At 41.9% G+C, this 15,232-nt stretch overlaps 1 protein-coding gene across 2 annotated transcripts in view; it reads right to left on the reverse strand.

Moving 5' to 3' along the window:
- Window positions 1-1,693: 1,693 nt before the first annotated feature.
- Window positions 1,694-15,232, reverse strand: part of ATP2A2 (ATPase sarcoplasmic/endoplasmic reticulum Ca2+ transporting 2) — a 46,260-nt gene continuing 32,721 nt past the window's right edge. The window contains exons 12-21 of one of the 2 annotated variants that reach the window (XM_051633637.1): window positions 15,092-15,214; window positions 14,692-14,910; window positions 13,099-13,434; window positions 12,621-12,841; window positions 11,390-11,592; window positions 10,515-10,600; window positions 9,984-10,117; window positions 8,414-8,531; window positions 8,178-8,298; window positions 1,694-2,812 (exon numbers count right to left, since the gene is read on the reverse strand). In XM_051633637.1, coding sequence (XP_051489597.1) covers window positions 2,799-2,812; window positions 8,178-8,298; window positions 8,414-8,531; window positions 9,984-10,117; window positions 10,515-10,600; window positions 11,390-11,592; window positions 12,621-12,841; window positions 13,099-13,434; window positions 14,692-14,910; window positions 15,092-15,214 — 1,575 coding nt within the window. In that variant the 3' untranslated portion in view covers window positions 1,694-2,798. Of the gene's footprint in view, window positions 2,813-6,650; window positions 8,299-8,413; window positions 8,532-9,983; window positions 10,118-10,514; window positions 10,601-11,389; window positions 11,593-12,620; window positions 12,842-13,098; window positions 13,435-14,691; window positions 14,911-15,091; window positions 15,215-15,232 lie in introns of those variants that run through there. The other variant, XM_051633636.1, reaches the window with a different exon arrangement.

Here is a 15,232-nt window from a genome sequence, read left to right on the forward strand (position 1 = left end):
CTCTGCAGAGGGTGGATTGTTCATCTACATTCCTTTGACTTTTCCTTTTTTCCTAGCTTAGAAGTTGTGAAGAAAATTTACCATCTCCTCCCCAGAGGCTTTTCTCCTTTTTCACCCATCCTCCTAGGGGTGGATGTGGGTTCAAATCACACAGAAATTCACCTGAGTGTAAAAACAGGGCTATTTTCTGCCCTTTGTAGTTAGTTGCAGGTAATATGTCTATAATGCCTCACCAGGAGCTATGGGGAACAGTGTCCTTGCTCTGTGTCTGTTGTGGGCTCACCCCTGCAATGCTTTAAAGCAGGGTTTGCAGTGAGAGGAGGAGGAGGAAGATGAAGCTGTTTATCTCAGCATCTCACCACATATTCCTGCACTCCAGTACCTAGCAACCCCCAGTGTGTCATGTTTTCTTCCTATGGCTGTACTCCAAAGTGCCGCTTGCAGTTAATTTGGGTGACTAGTTCTCAGTTCATCTTGCAAATCATAATCTTTAAAAAAACCCCATGTTTAGAAAGAGGAGTTTGGGCACAGTCTGCTCACCAGGGAGGTGCTGCCTAAATGCAGAGATGCTGAAACCATCCAGGAATGTAACTTGCTGTGACTGGCAGAGCAAATGAGCTGTTTCCAGAGTAATGACTTCTTAGTGTCACTGATCTTTGTGTTTGGTACCAGTGCTGGTGACCTGGTCCTGCGAGTTGAAAAAAAGGAGCAGCAGATCAGCTGGGCAGCAGGAGGAACTTCTACACAGAGGCACAGGTCTGAGAAACTGGACTTCAGCTGCTGAGGAAGAAGCAAGTCTCTTTTTTTCCTTTTGTTGCTTCCTAATTAGAGCAAGGCTAGAGGTTATGACAGGGGAAGAGGTGCTCGTGGGGCAGTTTGTTCCACTGTGTTCTGGACAAGTGACTAATCACTTAGCTCAGGTGTCTGTGTGAAGCATCAACAGGACACCTGCCAGTGCCTGGGGTGTCCTGTCTGCAGCAGCCTGGCTGGGAAGTGTTGCTGGTGACAGAGCTGCTGGTGTCTGCTGAGACAGGCTATAAATAAGAGAGGGGAAGAGCTGTGGGTGCAGATAAGGGCTGAGTGCTGAGCTGGGCTCTGACAGCCACAGCCCCGAGGTGAGGAGCAGGGCTCAGCTTGCCTAAGCACCACTTCCATAGTAGGAAGCAGCCTGCAGCAGTCCAGCCTGATACATTAGGGCATCCTCCACTATCCCATAGTTCTGTCTGCCATGGAATGCAGCCCTGGTACTGGGAAAGCTCAGGCTGCTGGGTTTGAAGGGGCTCAGCCATGTCACCTCATTTGGATAACTGCTTGCTAGCAGCATGCTGCTGGCTCAGCCTGGAGGTTAAGAGGCATTATGTTCAATTTAAAACACATTGCTGAGGTTATGGAGAGAAGCTTCCCCTCCTCTTGCTCCAAACAAAACCTCATTTACAGGCTTTGGAGCAGAGTGTTACAGGAAACTTGGGACAATCCAGCTCTTACCCTTGGAGTGCTTTAGTCTTACCTAATGCTTAAGAGAGGTGGCTGCAGGGTGCTTGCTGGCAGAACAGCTCCCAGCTGGCTACTCAATGTGTGTGGGCTGCAGCAAACTGGTGGTTAATCTTCCTTTTGCCTAGGGAAGGGAGAAGAGACTTAGCAGCTACTTCAGGTTAGGGCAAATTAGAAAATAGAAAAGGACAAAAAATAAATATGTAGTTGGGAAAGAAACGTTTATTTTAAGTTTCTCAGAGGGATTTTACAAACAATGGAGCATTTTAAAAAAACTTGAGTGATCAAAGTACTTGACAGTGTCTCTTAAACACACACACAAGCCCCTGGACAGAAGAAATCACACCAGCGAGGAGATCAATACTGCCTGAGGAGCAGTTGGCATCTGCATAGTTCTAGGAAGAAAGTTTGCAATGGTGTTGGTGCTAGAAAGTGTCATCTTGGCCTTAATCTAAGAGAGCTGAAGTAAGTATGTATGTACCTGCAGAAAACAAAGTGCATCAAATAACACGCCGAGTATGTATTGTAGAATAAATTTATTTACCTGATACAAATGAAACTAGATGTGATGCTTCTTACTGTCAGCATGGAAATAGACAATTGATCTTATTTACAACTTCTAAAGGTCACACATGCAGTTGTGGTAACTGGCTAAGTAATTTGTTGCTTTTTAGATAAATGCATCACAATATTTTGTATTGCACCAACATCTGTCTTACTGCCTTAAATTTAAATAAGTTACATTACAGTGCAAAAGAGGTCGATTTGCACACATGATAAAAAAAATCCAAAGTTCTAAACTGGAGGCTTATGGTTTAACATTCATCTGTAATCTTTTCAATGGATTTTATAAATAGGATAGCATTGTACATCAGCTGTTATAGAGTAGTATGTTTGGATGATACAATACAGAGAAAGATTTGTCTACAACCAAAGGCATGCATTATTTTGGATATTGTACATTGTATAAACTTGACATTTTACATACAGAAAGATGGAAAAATTGGCTGACAGCTCCACAATTCTTGTTCAAGGATAAACAAACTCTTCTCCGTGCAGCACAGAAACCAAACTTCTCTGGAGAGAGTTTCCAATAGGATAAGCTATATTGCACGTTTGTACATCTGTATAATGGAGTCCTAATGGTACCACACATTTCTTCCACAGAGAACACAATGAGTTTTGTTTTAGGGAAAGCAAAGAATCTTTACACATGATACATGCAGAGGTTTTGGTAGATGTGTTGCTAAAAACACATGCACGCAACAAAACAACCTTACATTTCTGCAAAATTGTTTAGGAAGCGATTACTCCAGTATGGCTGAAAAGGAAAGAAAGAAAAGGCATCAGTTAATGAAAGGATGAAGGCCAAGTATCATTATACAAGCAAGACTAAGATCAACAGTGACAGAAGAAAGAACGTTCAGTTTGGTAACTGGCTGCTCTGTCCTTGCAGGGACACTCTCAGGTTACTTAGTTCTTCAAGCCTGGAACCCTCTGGATCATGGCTCAGCTCTCCTGGAGGCAGAGCTCCCTGTGGCAGCACAGCCAACACGGCCCCCAGAAGTCTGTAGGGGAAGAATTAAGACCTGTTCAGGCAGCTTTTGCCTGTCTCTGCCTGACTAGTGGCAAGAGACAAGCCTGATTTGTAATTTTGACTTTCAAGTTCCACAGTTTGAACCCGAGTTTTTAAGAACTTCAAGGCTGTTGTTTTTGTTGGGTTTTTTTCTAATCAAGGCATTACATTGCAAGCTTGGCCCCAAAGTGACCTAACAATGTCCCTTTTCCAAGTGATGCAGCCCATTCTGGGAAGCAGTAGGAAAGCTTTGAAGAGGTCATTTAACTGAACAGATTAATGTGTAGGCAAAGGGTAGAGTATAAAGTACTAAAGCTACTACTGTACTTTACCCCCAGCCCACAGTGTAAAGTAAGCCCTGTCTGGGAGAGAAGAACAGAGTACTCTGATTCCCTAGGACTTGATGGTGGCTCTTCAAAACACTCCTTCAGTGCTATAAAATTTAGGCTCTCCTGCTAAGATTTGAAAATGCATAGTAATGTAATTAAGGATGTAATTAGCAGAGATTAGGGAAACAGTTAATGGTTAGAAGTGCAAAAAAGTAAACAAGACAGGTGCAAGAGACAGACAACTTTGTATCAGTTTTACCTCCCTTCATCTCAGCAAATTCAACCATCTTTAAGCTGTTTACCATGAATATTCTGAGCATTGGCTGTGTTCTTGGAACAGTGACAGGGGACTGCTGTACTGCATTTTATCATCAGATTAAAAACTCATTTTCTTACCATTAGCCTTCTCCAAAACAGTCTCCCTACAAACACAAACTCCATAGCATTTTGGCAGACTGGGATATATATTTTTCTGCAGCCTTTTTCATACTTATTTGCAAAAATGTCTTGAAAACCCAAGTATGAACTATTTTTATTGCTTGGATGCCAGCAAAATGGAGCAGCTTGTTGTGTAGCTCACAAACAGCACTTTGAATCACTCACATTTGAAAGCAGAGAGGGCCTGAGGCACCACAAAGATAAAAGCCCCTGTCTAAATATTTGACATATGACTGCAGCTGCCTGACCATCCTCTTTACTCTGATCTGGACCAGGCTACAGACACTGAACTCAGGAGGAGATGCTCTTGTACCAAACCCTGCTGGTTTCCCAGGATAAGCTGATATCCTTCCTGGTGCTCCTAGCAGAAGGCAGCATCAATCACATGATTGATACTAGTCTTACACACCCCTCTCACACTAGAAAGTAAGTAGCAGTGTATGAGGACACTAAGGAATCCAGAAAACAGCAGAGATGAGGCAGCTCAGTGAGATGAGAACAAAAGGGAATGAAAAGCATAAAGTTAATTTCTAAAAATAGGAGATGAAGCCTGGGGAACTGAGTTATTTCTGCTCAAGTGTGTGCTTCCATTTACATGTCCACAGGGATAACACATGAGAAGGAGTTACCTGTTTCTATCCCCAGATGACCCTAGTACAGTCAACAGGTTGAAGAGGAAATGCACAGGGAACAAAAATTAAGCAAGAGTTTCAACTCTGAGATGTTGGCAAGTCTATTCTAACTCTTCTCAGCCTCCCTAGATGACAGGGCTGACAGCTGGAGAATGGCAGGATCTGCACAACTAAGGATCTTAATTTTAGCTAAGGTGTTTCTGTAACTGAAAGCCTGAACCATCAGCTGCCTTATTCCATTCAGGAGCACACTGGAGCAACCTCCCACAACCTACTCAACCAGAGAAGGGGCACAACCAGCCCCACAGCACTCCAGCTCCAAGACCACAAGGAACCTGGCAGATGACAGCAATGCAAGGGCAGGGTGCTTCACTGCTTGGGAGGAAGCTCATGGTAGGCCTTCACATTTGGCCAGTCCAGACCACCCCAGGCTGCTATTTACCATGTAGTGGCAACACTTGGGAAACAGAGGTATTGAAAGCACAACAACCTGAAATAAGTGCTGATCATAGGGAATCCCTACTGCTACAGGAAAATTTGGACAGAAAGACTGGGAGAAATAGAAGAACAACAGGGTGTATTAAGATTGCTTGGGCTCTTTAGGAGCACCTTCCAAAACCTGACTGTTGCTGAAACCTCACAAGCCAGCAAGGATGAATGCCACTCTGTTTACCCAGCAGTCATCCAGTTTTCAAAGGCAAACTCCAAGGAACACAAGGCCCTAACGCAAGTGCCCTGAGACATCTGGTATGAACAAGCTCTTGGATGTCAGTACTGAAATCCACAACACAAGCAGATTCATCTTCAACAGAGAGCCAATAGAGAAGTTGTTGAAGACTGAATTCTATTTATCAACAGTCATTTTCCCCTTCAGCTTGGAGACAGGGAAAAAGGGGTGCAGAGCAGGACTATTTGGCAGAATGGACAGGAACAGAATTGTACAAGAAGCAGAGTTGTTCATGGTGACAATCAGATACATGGCTTTAAAAAAGCCCACCAACATGGTGCTCTGGAGGTTCACACAGAAACAGTGTTCAAGGATTCAGTGGCATTCCTACCCTGGAATGTTTGTCCATTACCCTGGCAGCACATAGAATATACTTGCTAGTATTTGTTTCCAACAAATAACATCCTTGTACAGATGTTGATCTCAAGGGATCCTAAATCACACAATCTATTAATTTCCTGTGTCAAGAAATAGGAACAAGTCTCATATAGCTCATTAATTATTGAGACAGCAATTGGCTGGTGCTGACCCTTGGTTTTGTGGCATGCAAAACCTCAGTTTGGCAAAGACAGGTTCTTCCACACTAAAGAGGGGATTCAGAGGGACTTCAATGTTTACAGCTCAGCAACACATCTACATCATCATCAGGTCCAGCTCCCCAACCCAAGTCACTTCAGCATCAACTGAAACAGTTCAAAACCTACATAAACAGTGAGGACTTAAGTGCAGTGGAATTTCAGATGGGGTCTGTGAATTTCAAGGTTAGCATCTATCTCTGAAGGCTTGAAACCTAGAGAATGATCTGCGCTCACTGGCTTCCAGCTGGCACCAACAGAACATAGCTTTTAACTATCATTTTCCCCTCTGAGGAAACAGAAAGCTGTTTGAATTTGGTTACTAAAGCAGACTGAGCCAGCAGAAGTTAACACAGCACCTGCTACTCTACAAAGACACAGTGACCCCTGTACAATTTCCAAAGACTATCCTGTTAAGCTGAGGCTGTTCTTTTGTCTTCATCTGACCACTCACTGGAAACAAGAAGCTGCTTTTGCAGAGAAACAACTGCACTTTGAACACTTCAGACCCCAGAGTGGTGGGAAGAGTGGTCAACTCAGAGGGACATCCCCTATCTCAGAGCAGGAAAAAGCTTTGGAGTAAATCAGCACCTGACCACAAGTACCAGAGTGTTTTGGATCCTAAACATTCATGTGAACAGCTGTCACTGTCTTAAGTTACAGATTTGTCCAATTTTATCTCAAACTTAAGACCAAAAGCTGTAAGATTCCTGGGGCACTAAGGCTCCTGGGTGCTCTAAAACAAGATCTAAAATACACTAAACCAAAAGCAAGTGCTTTGCCTTTGGAATCAGTAATTTGAGCTTCAGACCACAAAACAAAGAGTCTAAAGTGGTGATAATAATGTAGCACAGCAGAGTTTGACAAAACACAGCATGGGAATGAAGGAAATTATTATTTATTCTTCAACATGTATACAGCATATGCTATTTTACAGCAAGTCACCACTGGCATGGTGAAATGGAAGAGAAATACTCACTTTAGTCGATGAAAGTTGGAAGGCATTGGAGAAAAACACCACAGTTAGGACTGTTAATGACTTACACGCTGTTGGTACAGGACTGAATCTGAAAACATGCTTTAACATTTACCGTAATAATGAAGGTGGTTAGTGCCACATCAAAATAAAAATAGTTCTATACAATATGTTCAATTTGGTCATGTGCTATTTACAGATTTTACAAAAAACACACACGAGCTTGTTACTTCAAGTCAGGCTAACAACAGGCCAGCGGAGTAACTCCAGGTTTACAGCTGATCATTAGTGCCCTAAGGGGAGGAAATCCAATTCCTAGCTATGCAGTGCAAGTTATTTTTCCAGGTCTCCTTACAAGTTTTGATCTTAAAGGGGGGGTTAAAAAAAAAAAAAAAAAGGATCTGACGTGTAAATAAGGTATGAAACCCCAACTTAAACCACCTTTTGGGATTAAAACAGGTTGTGTTCGTTTAAAAGACTTGGCTGAGATTTAAGCAGACAGAAGTAGCCCTCCCTATCCCTCTGTAATGGGCAACACTGGCAAAATAAGGTCTGTTACAATAAAATACAATAGACACTTAAAATAAATAATCTTTAAAAAAACCCCTGTGTGTGTGAAGAGCATGGAAGAACCCCAGCAGGCTGCACCTGGAATGGTATTTCTGCATGAGCAAGATTAGGCATACCTCACACAGAAACTGGTGTAAACAAGGACAGTCAAGAACCAAGAGTGAGGGAAGAGGAAGAGGGGAAACAGAAGAAATCCTGACTGAGGCAACAGTACCCTCTGCCAGGGCAGAAAGTTCTGCTTATGAATAAAACCTGACTTTGTGACAAATTAAGTTGGGATGACCATGCAGAAGACAAACAGTTACATGCTTTTTTAGTTTCAGACAACACACATTCATTCCCTAAAATCTGCTGCAAATTTAGTTTGATAGTGTCCGCTGGCTCAAAACAAATTTACTTTTGTACACGATGAATAGACTATTGAACAGAACACTGTACATGCTTTTCATCTACAAAAAAATATTTGCATAAAATAGTGTTAGTTCTCTGTACATGTCAATGGACACTTTAACTGTGTATAAAAGAGGAATATATTGCCCCCACTTAAGTCAGAAAAAGCAAAAAAAAACCAAACAAAATCTAGATTATGAAACCTCCATCACCCGGCAAATATGTTCATGTGAAAATTCAGCAGAAATAGACAGTTGCTCTAAACAATAAAAAAATTAAGTTAAACTTTTTTTCTTTTGAATGTAAAACTCGTCACCATGTCAGTCAAGACAAGAACATATCACTAAAGTTAGTGTCTGTGCTGTAAAGCCAGATAACCAAGGGCATAGTCATGAACACAAACGGCCAGGAAACTCCTTCGGTGCATGCTGACAAAGAACAGGATTTGGTGGCAGGCCTCACACTATCTTTACCAGGTTCCAGGTAGTTACGGGCCACATATTTAAGTGTTTCATCCAGCAGAATGACAGGTAGTGAGATTTTCAACACCATCAGCCACTGTGTCACATTCAACGGTGTGATCTGGAAGATAATCTGAAAGAAAAGCCAAGCGTTAGATCTCTTCTCCCCCTCCATCCCTTGCCTTAAGCTCCAGACAAGTTTTGCTCTATCTCCAAGCTCAGGGATGGTGTAAGATCTGTGCACTTACTGGCAGTGGTTCCACATAAAGGATAAGGAAGTGGAGTGACATGGACAAGCAAATAGCGCCCACCAGCCAGATGTTCTCCCACGGGGGCATCCTCATCAAGGACTGGTTTTCTGATAGGCTGCAACAGGAACATGGGACGTGTGTAGGTAAGACACCAACAGGAAATGCAGTACATCAGAAAACTAGCTGGAAAGAAAGCCAGCAATGGCTTGTATTGAGAGGATGAGGGGTAATGGATTAAAACTGGAAGAGGGCGAGATCTGGCTTAGACATTAGGCAGAAACCTGCCTGAAGTGTGAGGGTGGTGAGACCCTGTCCCAGGTTGCCCAGGGAAGTTGTTACTGCCCCATCTCTGGAAGCGTTCAAGGCCAGGCTGCATGGGGTTTGGAGCAACCTGGGCTGGTGGGAGGTGTCCTTGCCCACGCAGGGGGGTTGGAACTAGATGATCTTTAAGGTCCCTTCCAACCCAAACCATTCTATGATTCTATAGCAAGTCACAATTATTCCAATCATGAAGGGAAGATACCAAGATACTGTCTACAGTTATGCTGCAACTTTAAACTACCTTGGAAGTCTGCTAAGCAAAGTGGTCACAGTTCAGCCTCACATTTATTTTTGAAAGCTTTTGTGTGTTCTGCTCATTCCTGACCTAGTCTACCTTTTTCACCAAGATCCCAACATGTAGGTGTGGTGCTCAGGGATATGGCTCAGTAGTGGGCTTGGCAATGCTGGGTTAGCAGCTGGACTTGGTGATCTTAACAGTCTTTTCCAATCAAAATGATTCCCTGATTCTATGATCCTCTCCATGGGAGGGGTAGGGAAAAGACAGGCATAGCAGCAGAAGACAAATTCCTCCCTAGTCTAATGTATGCTTGGGGACCCAGTGCACCCACTGGTCCTGAACTTCACTGGATGTACTGAGAGTCAAGTACTTGAACCTTCTTGATGCTTGTTCTTTAATTCTGCTCTTCAGGTTCAACCTGTATTTAGGTTACACTGCAGAAGAGGCTGAGATCCAGAACATCAGATGTAGAGCAGTATCTCACATGGAGGACTACTGCACTACCCTTGTATTTAAAGTTTATTTGTTTTTAAATTAACTGACCTCTAAGCTATTTGAAGAAAAATACCCTTGACATTGTGCTATTTAGTGGTTTCCATTTATAATCTAATATTAATTGGCTAAACCCATACTCCCTCAGGGCAGGAAAAACTATTTTCCATATCTTCAGCATTCTTATTTTAGTTCTCCTTGATATCACTTTAAACCAACATAGGAAGGATAATCTGATTGATTAAGCTTAGATTAAAAATAATGGAAAATATTTCAATTGCTCATGCTTAGTAAAATACCAGAGGGAATTGGCAGACTCAAAGAAGTACCTTATGACAAAGAGATCTAAAGTGTTATCTAAGAGTAATTTTGTTCACACCATCAGGATTCAGAAAGGAAACATGACTCATTCTTCATTACTTGAGCTGTCCATACACTAACAATCAGACTGCACAAAAAGGGGGGATTTTGGATAAGCTACATGGAAACTTGGCTTTCCTACTTGGACATACGAACCTGTTGAGAGCATTGCACATCTCTATGGTGACAAGTACAGAAAGAGCCATGGTCATTGGGTATGGGGACTCAAAAACCAAACAGTCGACACCATAGAAGTCTGGATTGTCCTCCTTGCACTGCAGAAAATGGCTCTAGAACAGAACAACATGGACTCACTTTCACAGCTTGTTAAGTTTTAAAATGTAAAAAGGCAACTATGATAGAGTATCATGAAAACAAAACTTTCTAATATGACTCCTATAAGCACTGGTTTCAAACTTTTGCCAGCTTCAGAAAAATCCCCGTTATTCTTTTACTTACAAGACAACAACTAGCCCTCCAAGTTGTTTGGAAGCTCAGATATCCCACTTTTGAGCTTTAGCATTAGGACTAATTCATCATGACCAGGTTTTACAGTAACGCATCTAAAAACATCTCAAATTTACGTAACGTGCTCTTTTTCTACAGCCATTTCAAGTAACAATATGAAAGCAGCATGTGACACCCCTCTCCCCACCCTCCCCCCGAGATATTAAACTGAGCAAATACCAGCTGATAGAAGCTGACTCTTGGGCCACCATCAGCAGCGATGAACCACCAGGCAGCAGCACCCACTGTGGCAGCACCAACATAACCTTAAAGAAAACAAAGTGCTTTTGTCAGTGTTGTGAATGGTCTAGAGAAGAGAAGACTGAGAGGGGCCAATCTCTTTTCAGTCGTGCCCTATGATGGGACAAGGAGCAATGGATGCAAACTGGAATAGTGGAAGTTCCACCTCAACTTCTTTACTGTGGAGGAGAAACTTCTTTACTGTGAGGGTCATGGAGCCCTGGGACAGGCTGCTCAGAGAGGTTGTGGTCTCTCCTTCTCTGGAGACTTTCAAGACCCGTCTGGATGCATTTCTGTGTGACCTGCCCTAGATTCTGTGGTGGTTCTGCTCTGGAAGGGAGGTCGGACTTAATCATCTCCAGAGGTCCCTTCCAACCCTTAACATTCTATGATTCTATGTAAGAGAAGACCTCACCTGCCACACTTGTACTTCTACCTCAAGACCTCTAGTACTGTAAAAAAAGATTGTAATTCATCTGTCTCCTATGCAAGAAAACCACTCAACCAGTGGCAACTTAAGTAAGCATTAAATACTGGACTGCAGTACTGATGTTATGCAACCAGGGCTTTTGGTGCCCCAGCTGCTAGCAATTAAAACAAAATTAATCACAACTTTACTATTCCTATCACAGCACTGCCTGCAAATGTACCCGAGTGGGAACCTTGAAACAAAATAAAGGAAGGACAACAGTTCCACAGAACATCTACTGCTAGCTTTCAAGACTGCAGCACACAAGATCAGACAAAATGCTTTAAAAAGATATATTTCCCTAAGTTATTTTTTAAAATAATAAGAAAAAGCTCTTAGTACTTACATCCAATAGCTAGGTAACGGAAGAAGAGCCATCCACTGATCAGTGGCTCTTTAGGATTGCGTGGTGGCTTATTCATGATATCAAGATCAGGAGGATTAAAGCCCAGAGCAGTAGCAGGGAGACCATCAGTCACAAGGTTCACCCATAACAGCTGGACAGGAATTAGAGCTTCAGGAAAACCCAGGGCAGCAGTCAAGAAGATACTATAAAAAAACCCACCAATTATAAGCTTATTGTTGTGCATGTAAATAAATCCTTTTAACCTGTAAGCCTAAGCCTGCAGCATCACTTCTGTTCTCAGGCAGTGTTATCCATTTACTACCACAAGCTGAATATTCACACTCAAAACTAAAAACATATCCAAGAGCAAACACTTCTAACCACTGGCACAAGTTTTGAAGCATTATCTTCTGCTGCTGCCTTTGGGAATTGAAGAGTTTCTGCTTTAGCCTTGTTTCTTCCCCAGCCTACTTCCCTGTATAGGTAAATACCTCCACACATGCATCAAGGCTTGCAAACCACTTTCTAAAAGATACAAACTTCAGCTCAAATGACTAAGCTTTATTTGGTTAGAACACTGCTGGTGCTTGCAAAAATTTAATGAACATGTAACTTCCATGACTTCAAGCCTGTGTGAATAAAAAGAACAGAAAGAGAGGCTGCAGCAAGAGCTATATGAAGGACAGCTTTGAAGTTTACAAGAAAGAAGGCAAGACAATTGCTGTGTTATACTCCACTCTGGGAGAAAGTATGCTTTGATACAAGCAGCTGCAAGGAGATCAATATTTACATTCTGTTACCAGCAATGCACTCTGCGTCACCAAGTCACGATTCCTTCCAAGACACAGAAGACACATTCTTCTATAACTGGAGGCTAAACAGACATCTAAGTTGTATCTGTGACTAAGTTCTCTGAAATACCAGATCTTGTAATATTTTATTTTCCTATTCTAGAGAGTCTTTCCAATCATAGAAATAATTGGAAAGCATGCAGTCACCTACTGAGCTAGTAAATTATATGTAAAACAAGGTGAGTTTCTTGTGGTATGACAAAATTCTCCAGTAAAGACTAGGCTGGAAGAATGCAGACTTCACCCAATCAAAATGATCAATTCCCTGGAGAACCTGTTTCTCTGGTTTTACTGAGAAATACTGGAAGTAAATAAATAACTAACAAAGACTCCATCATCACTACTCTGTTTCAAATTAAAACAAAACATTTTAAACTTACCAAACCACTTCTCCAACATTAGAGGAGATCAAGTAACGGATGAACTGTTTCATGTTGTTATAAATTGCACGTCCCTCTTCCACAGCAGCTACAATAGTTGAGAAATTGTCATCTGCTAAAACCATTTCAGAAGCTGTTTTAGCCACGGCAGTACCAGAACCCATTGCAATTCCAATTTCTGCTTTCTTCAATGCGGGAGCATCATTCACACCATCACCAGTCTAAAACAAGAATTTAAAGTTGAAAAAAACCCAAAACAACCCACACATAAAGAAGGTGAGCACTTAGATATGGGACTAGAAAGGAATTTTGCACTGGGTGTGGATTTGGATCTTTAAAAAAAATTAACAAAGTTAATTCTGAGTTCCTGAAAACATGGAAGAAAATGTTATCCAGGATGAGGCATTAGTCTGAAAAAGCACAATTTGGGTTCAAACAGTGTGTGCCTTTCAAACCAAAGAGAAGTTCAATTACTTACCATAGCTGTAATCTCATCAAAAGACTGAAGAAACTCAACAATTTTAGATTTGTGGGAGGGCTCCACACGAGCAAAGCAACGGGCATGGTGGCAAGCATCCCTCTGGGCAGCAGGGGACAGTTCATCAAATTCCCGACCAGTGAAGGCTTTTGTGGAAACATCTTCATCTTCCACAAAGATCCCGATGCGACGGCAAATGGCTACTGCTGTGCCTTTGTTGTCCCCAGTAATCATAATCACTCTGATACCAGCTTGTTTGCACAACTTTATAGATGAAGCTACTTCAATTCTTGGGGGATCCAGCATACCCACGCAGCCAACAAAGGTCAAGTTGGTCTGAAACAAAATGGCATCACATTTTAGTTGAAGATCCTGGAAGACTCCTGATCTGCTTGAATCAAACCATCTGCTTGAATGCTAAATACCTCTCAGTATAGTGACAGTTGTTTTTACTCCTTGTCCACAACATTCTTTGGTTCTAGGTTGAGCAATGAAGACCTTGTTTCTATGTCATCCTGCCATTTGGCCAAAACCAGTGTATTATGAATGATATACCTGCTCTTATATCAGGCTTTTCCCCCCCCTGAAAGGGTTACCTCAGAGAGGTTCTGTTTCACCAGACTGTCTTCACAGCACACTAGCTCTGACACTGAATTCAGACAGCTGGAGAAGAACTGAAAAGTCACAAAACCTATGTTGCACATTAGCAAGAAAGAGAAGGCAAATAAGAATGTAATGTTTTTGGAATCACAATGCCACATGGTATCATCTAGATGATGAGCACATGGGAGGACACAGTTAACTCCCAGAGCATGACCACACTCTGAAATGGGATCCTGCCTTTCCAAACACATCTTGCTTCAAATGCATTCATTTTATTAGTTAAAATGTAACTCTAGTCATCAGCCTTGCAAATTCAACCTGCAAGCAGTCAAGTCTTTCTTTTCAGTGATCAGTGCCAGGAGCACAAGCCAAAACCTCTCATGCAAGTGTTGTCATTTCCTCCTCTCTAAATCCTAGATACAGATTTCATTGGAAAATTACAGAGTAGCTAAGATGATAATCAGGGACAGAGCTTTTGCAGCTGACAGTCTGGAGGCAGGGAAGGGAACTTGACTCTCAGAGCACAAAATGGCAGGTGTTTCATCACAAAATCCCAAAGAGGTCTTGCAGTTGAGCAATGTCAAACTGCAAACCATTAAAACTGAAAACCACAATGCAATTTTCCAAGCATTTTTCAGAGTCAGTCTTTGAGAACAACTTAAGGTGTTATGATGCTGAGGACCATACATATATACAGAAAATAACAATTTGCAGCCAACTGTTTAACTTATTTCTTCTTATGGTTTTAGCCAAGCAGCACCATGTATACCAGCCATTAAGAACACAAGTTTCTTCAAAGGCACACAAAGTCTCTTCTTAAAGTGAGCATTCCCTCCACACGTGTGGCTCACTATTGTGTCTGACATAATGAATACCCAGAAAGAGAAAATTCTCAGACATAACTTCCTCAAGAAATAATCAAACATAGGAGTCACCATTCTCCAGTTTGGGGAAGGGAAAAGTGTTAAAAGGATGTTTTACTAAACTTACCTCATAGTTAATGAAATTTGAGGAGTCCTCAAGATTCATTTCCTCTTTTTTGGGTGGATTGTCATGGGTGGCCAGAGCCAAGCAACGCAACGTGTCTCTACCAGTTCCCCACTCTCTAATAACAGACATGATTTTCTGCTTAATTCCTGAGGTTAAAGGTATTTTAGCATTTCCAACACGAACATGTGTACATCTGTCAATTACACCTTCAGGAGCACCCTATGGAGGCAAAAAAATAAAAGTCATTTACCATAATAACCCCTTTTCCACGACAACATTTACTCAAGCTACAAAGTCCTTCTTTCATCTTCAAGCTGCAGTTATTTGTGCTATGATTTTTTAGTGTGGTGCCACCTTTGCAGCCATTCCATAACTTCACTTTCTCAAGTGAGGAACTGACCTTCACAAACATCTTACTCATGGACGTGCGGCTCGGTTTGTTCGGGGTACAATAGACAGACATAGATTTTCTGTCTCTTGAGAATTCCAGGGTGAATTCTTTCTTCATGAGTTGTTTTATCACCTTTAAAAAACAAAAATA

Source organism: Apus apus, chromosome 16 (genome assembly GCF_020740795.1).
Source record: "Apus apus isolate bApuApu2 chromosome 16, bApuApu2.pri.cur, whole genome shotgun sequence".
Lineage (NCBI taxonomy): Eukaryota > Metazoa > Chordata > Aves > Apodiformes > Apodidae > Apus > Apus apus.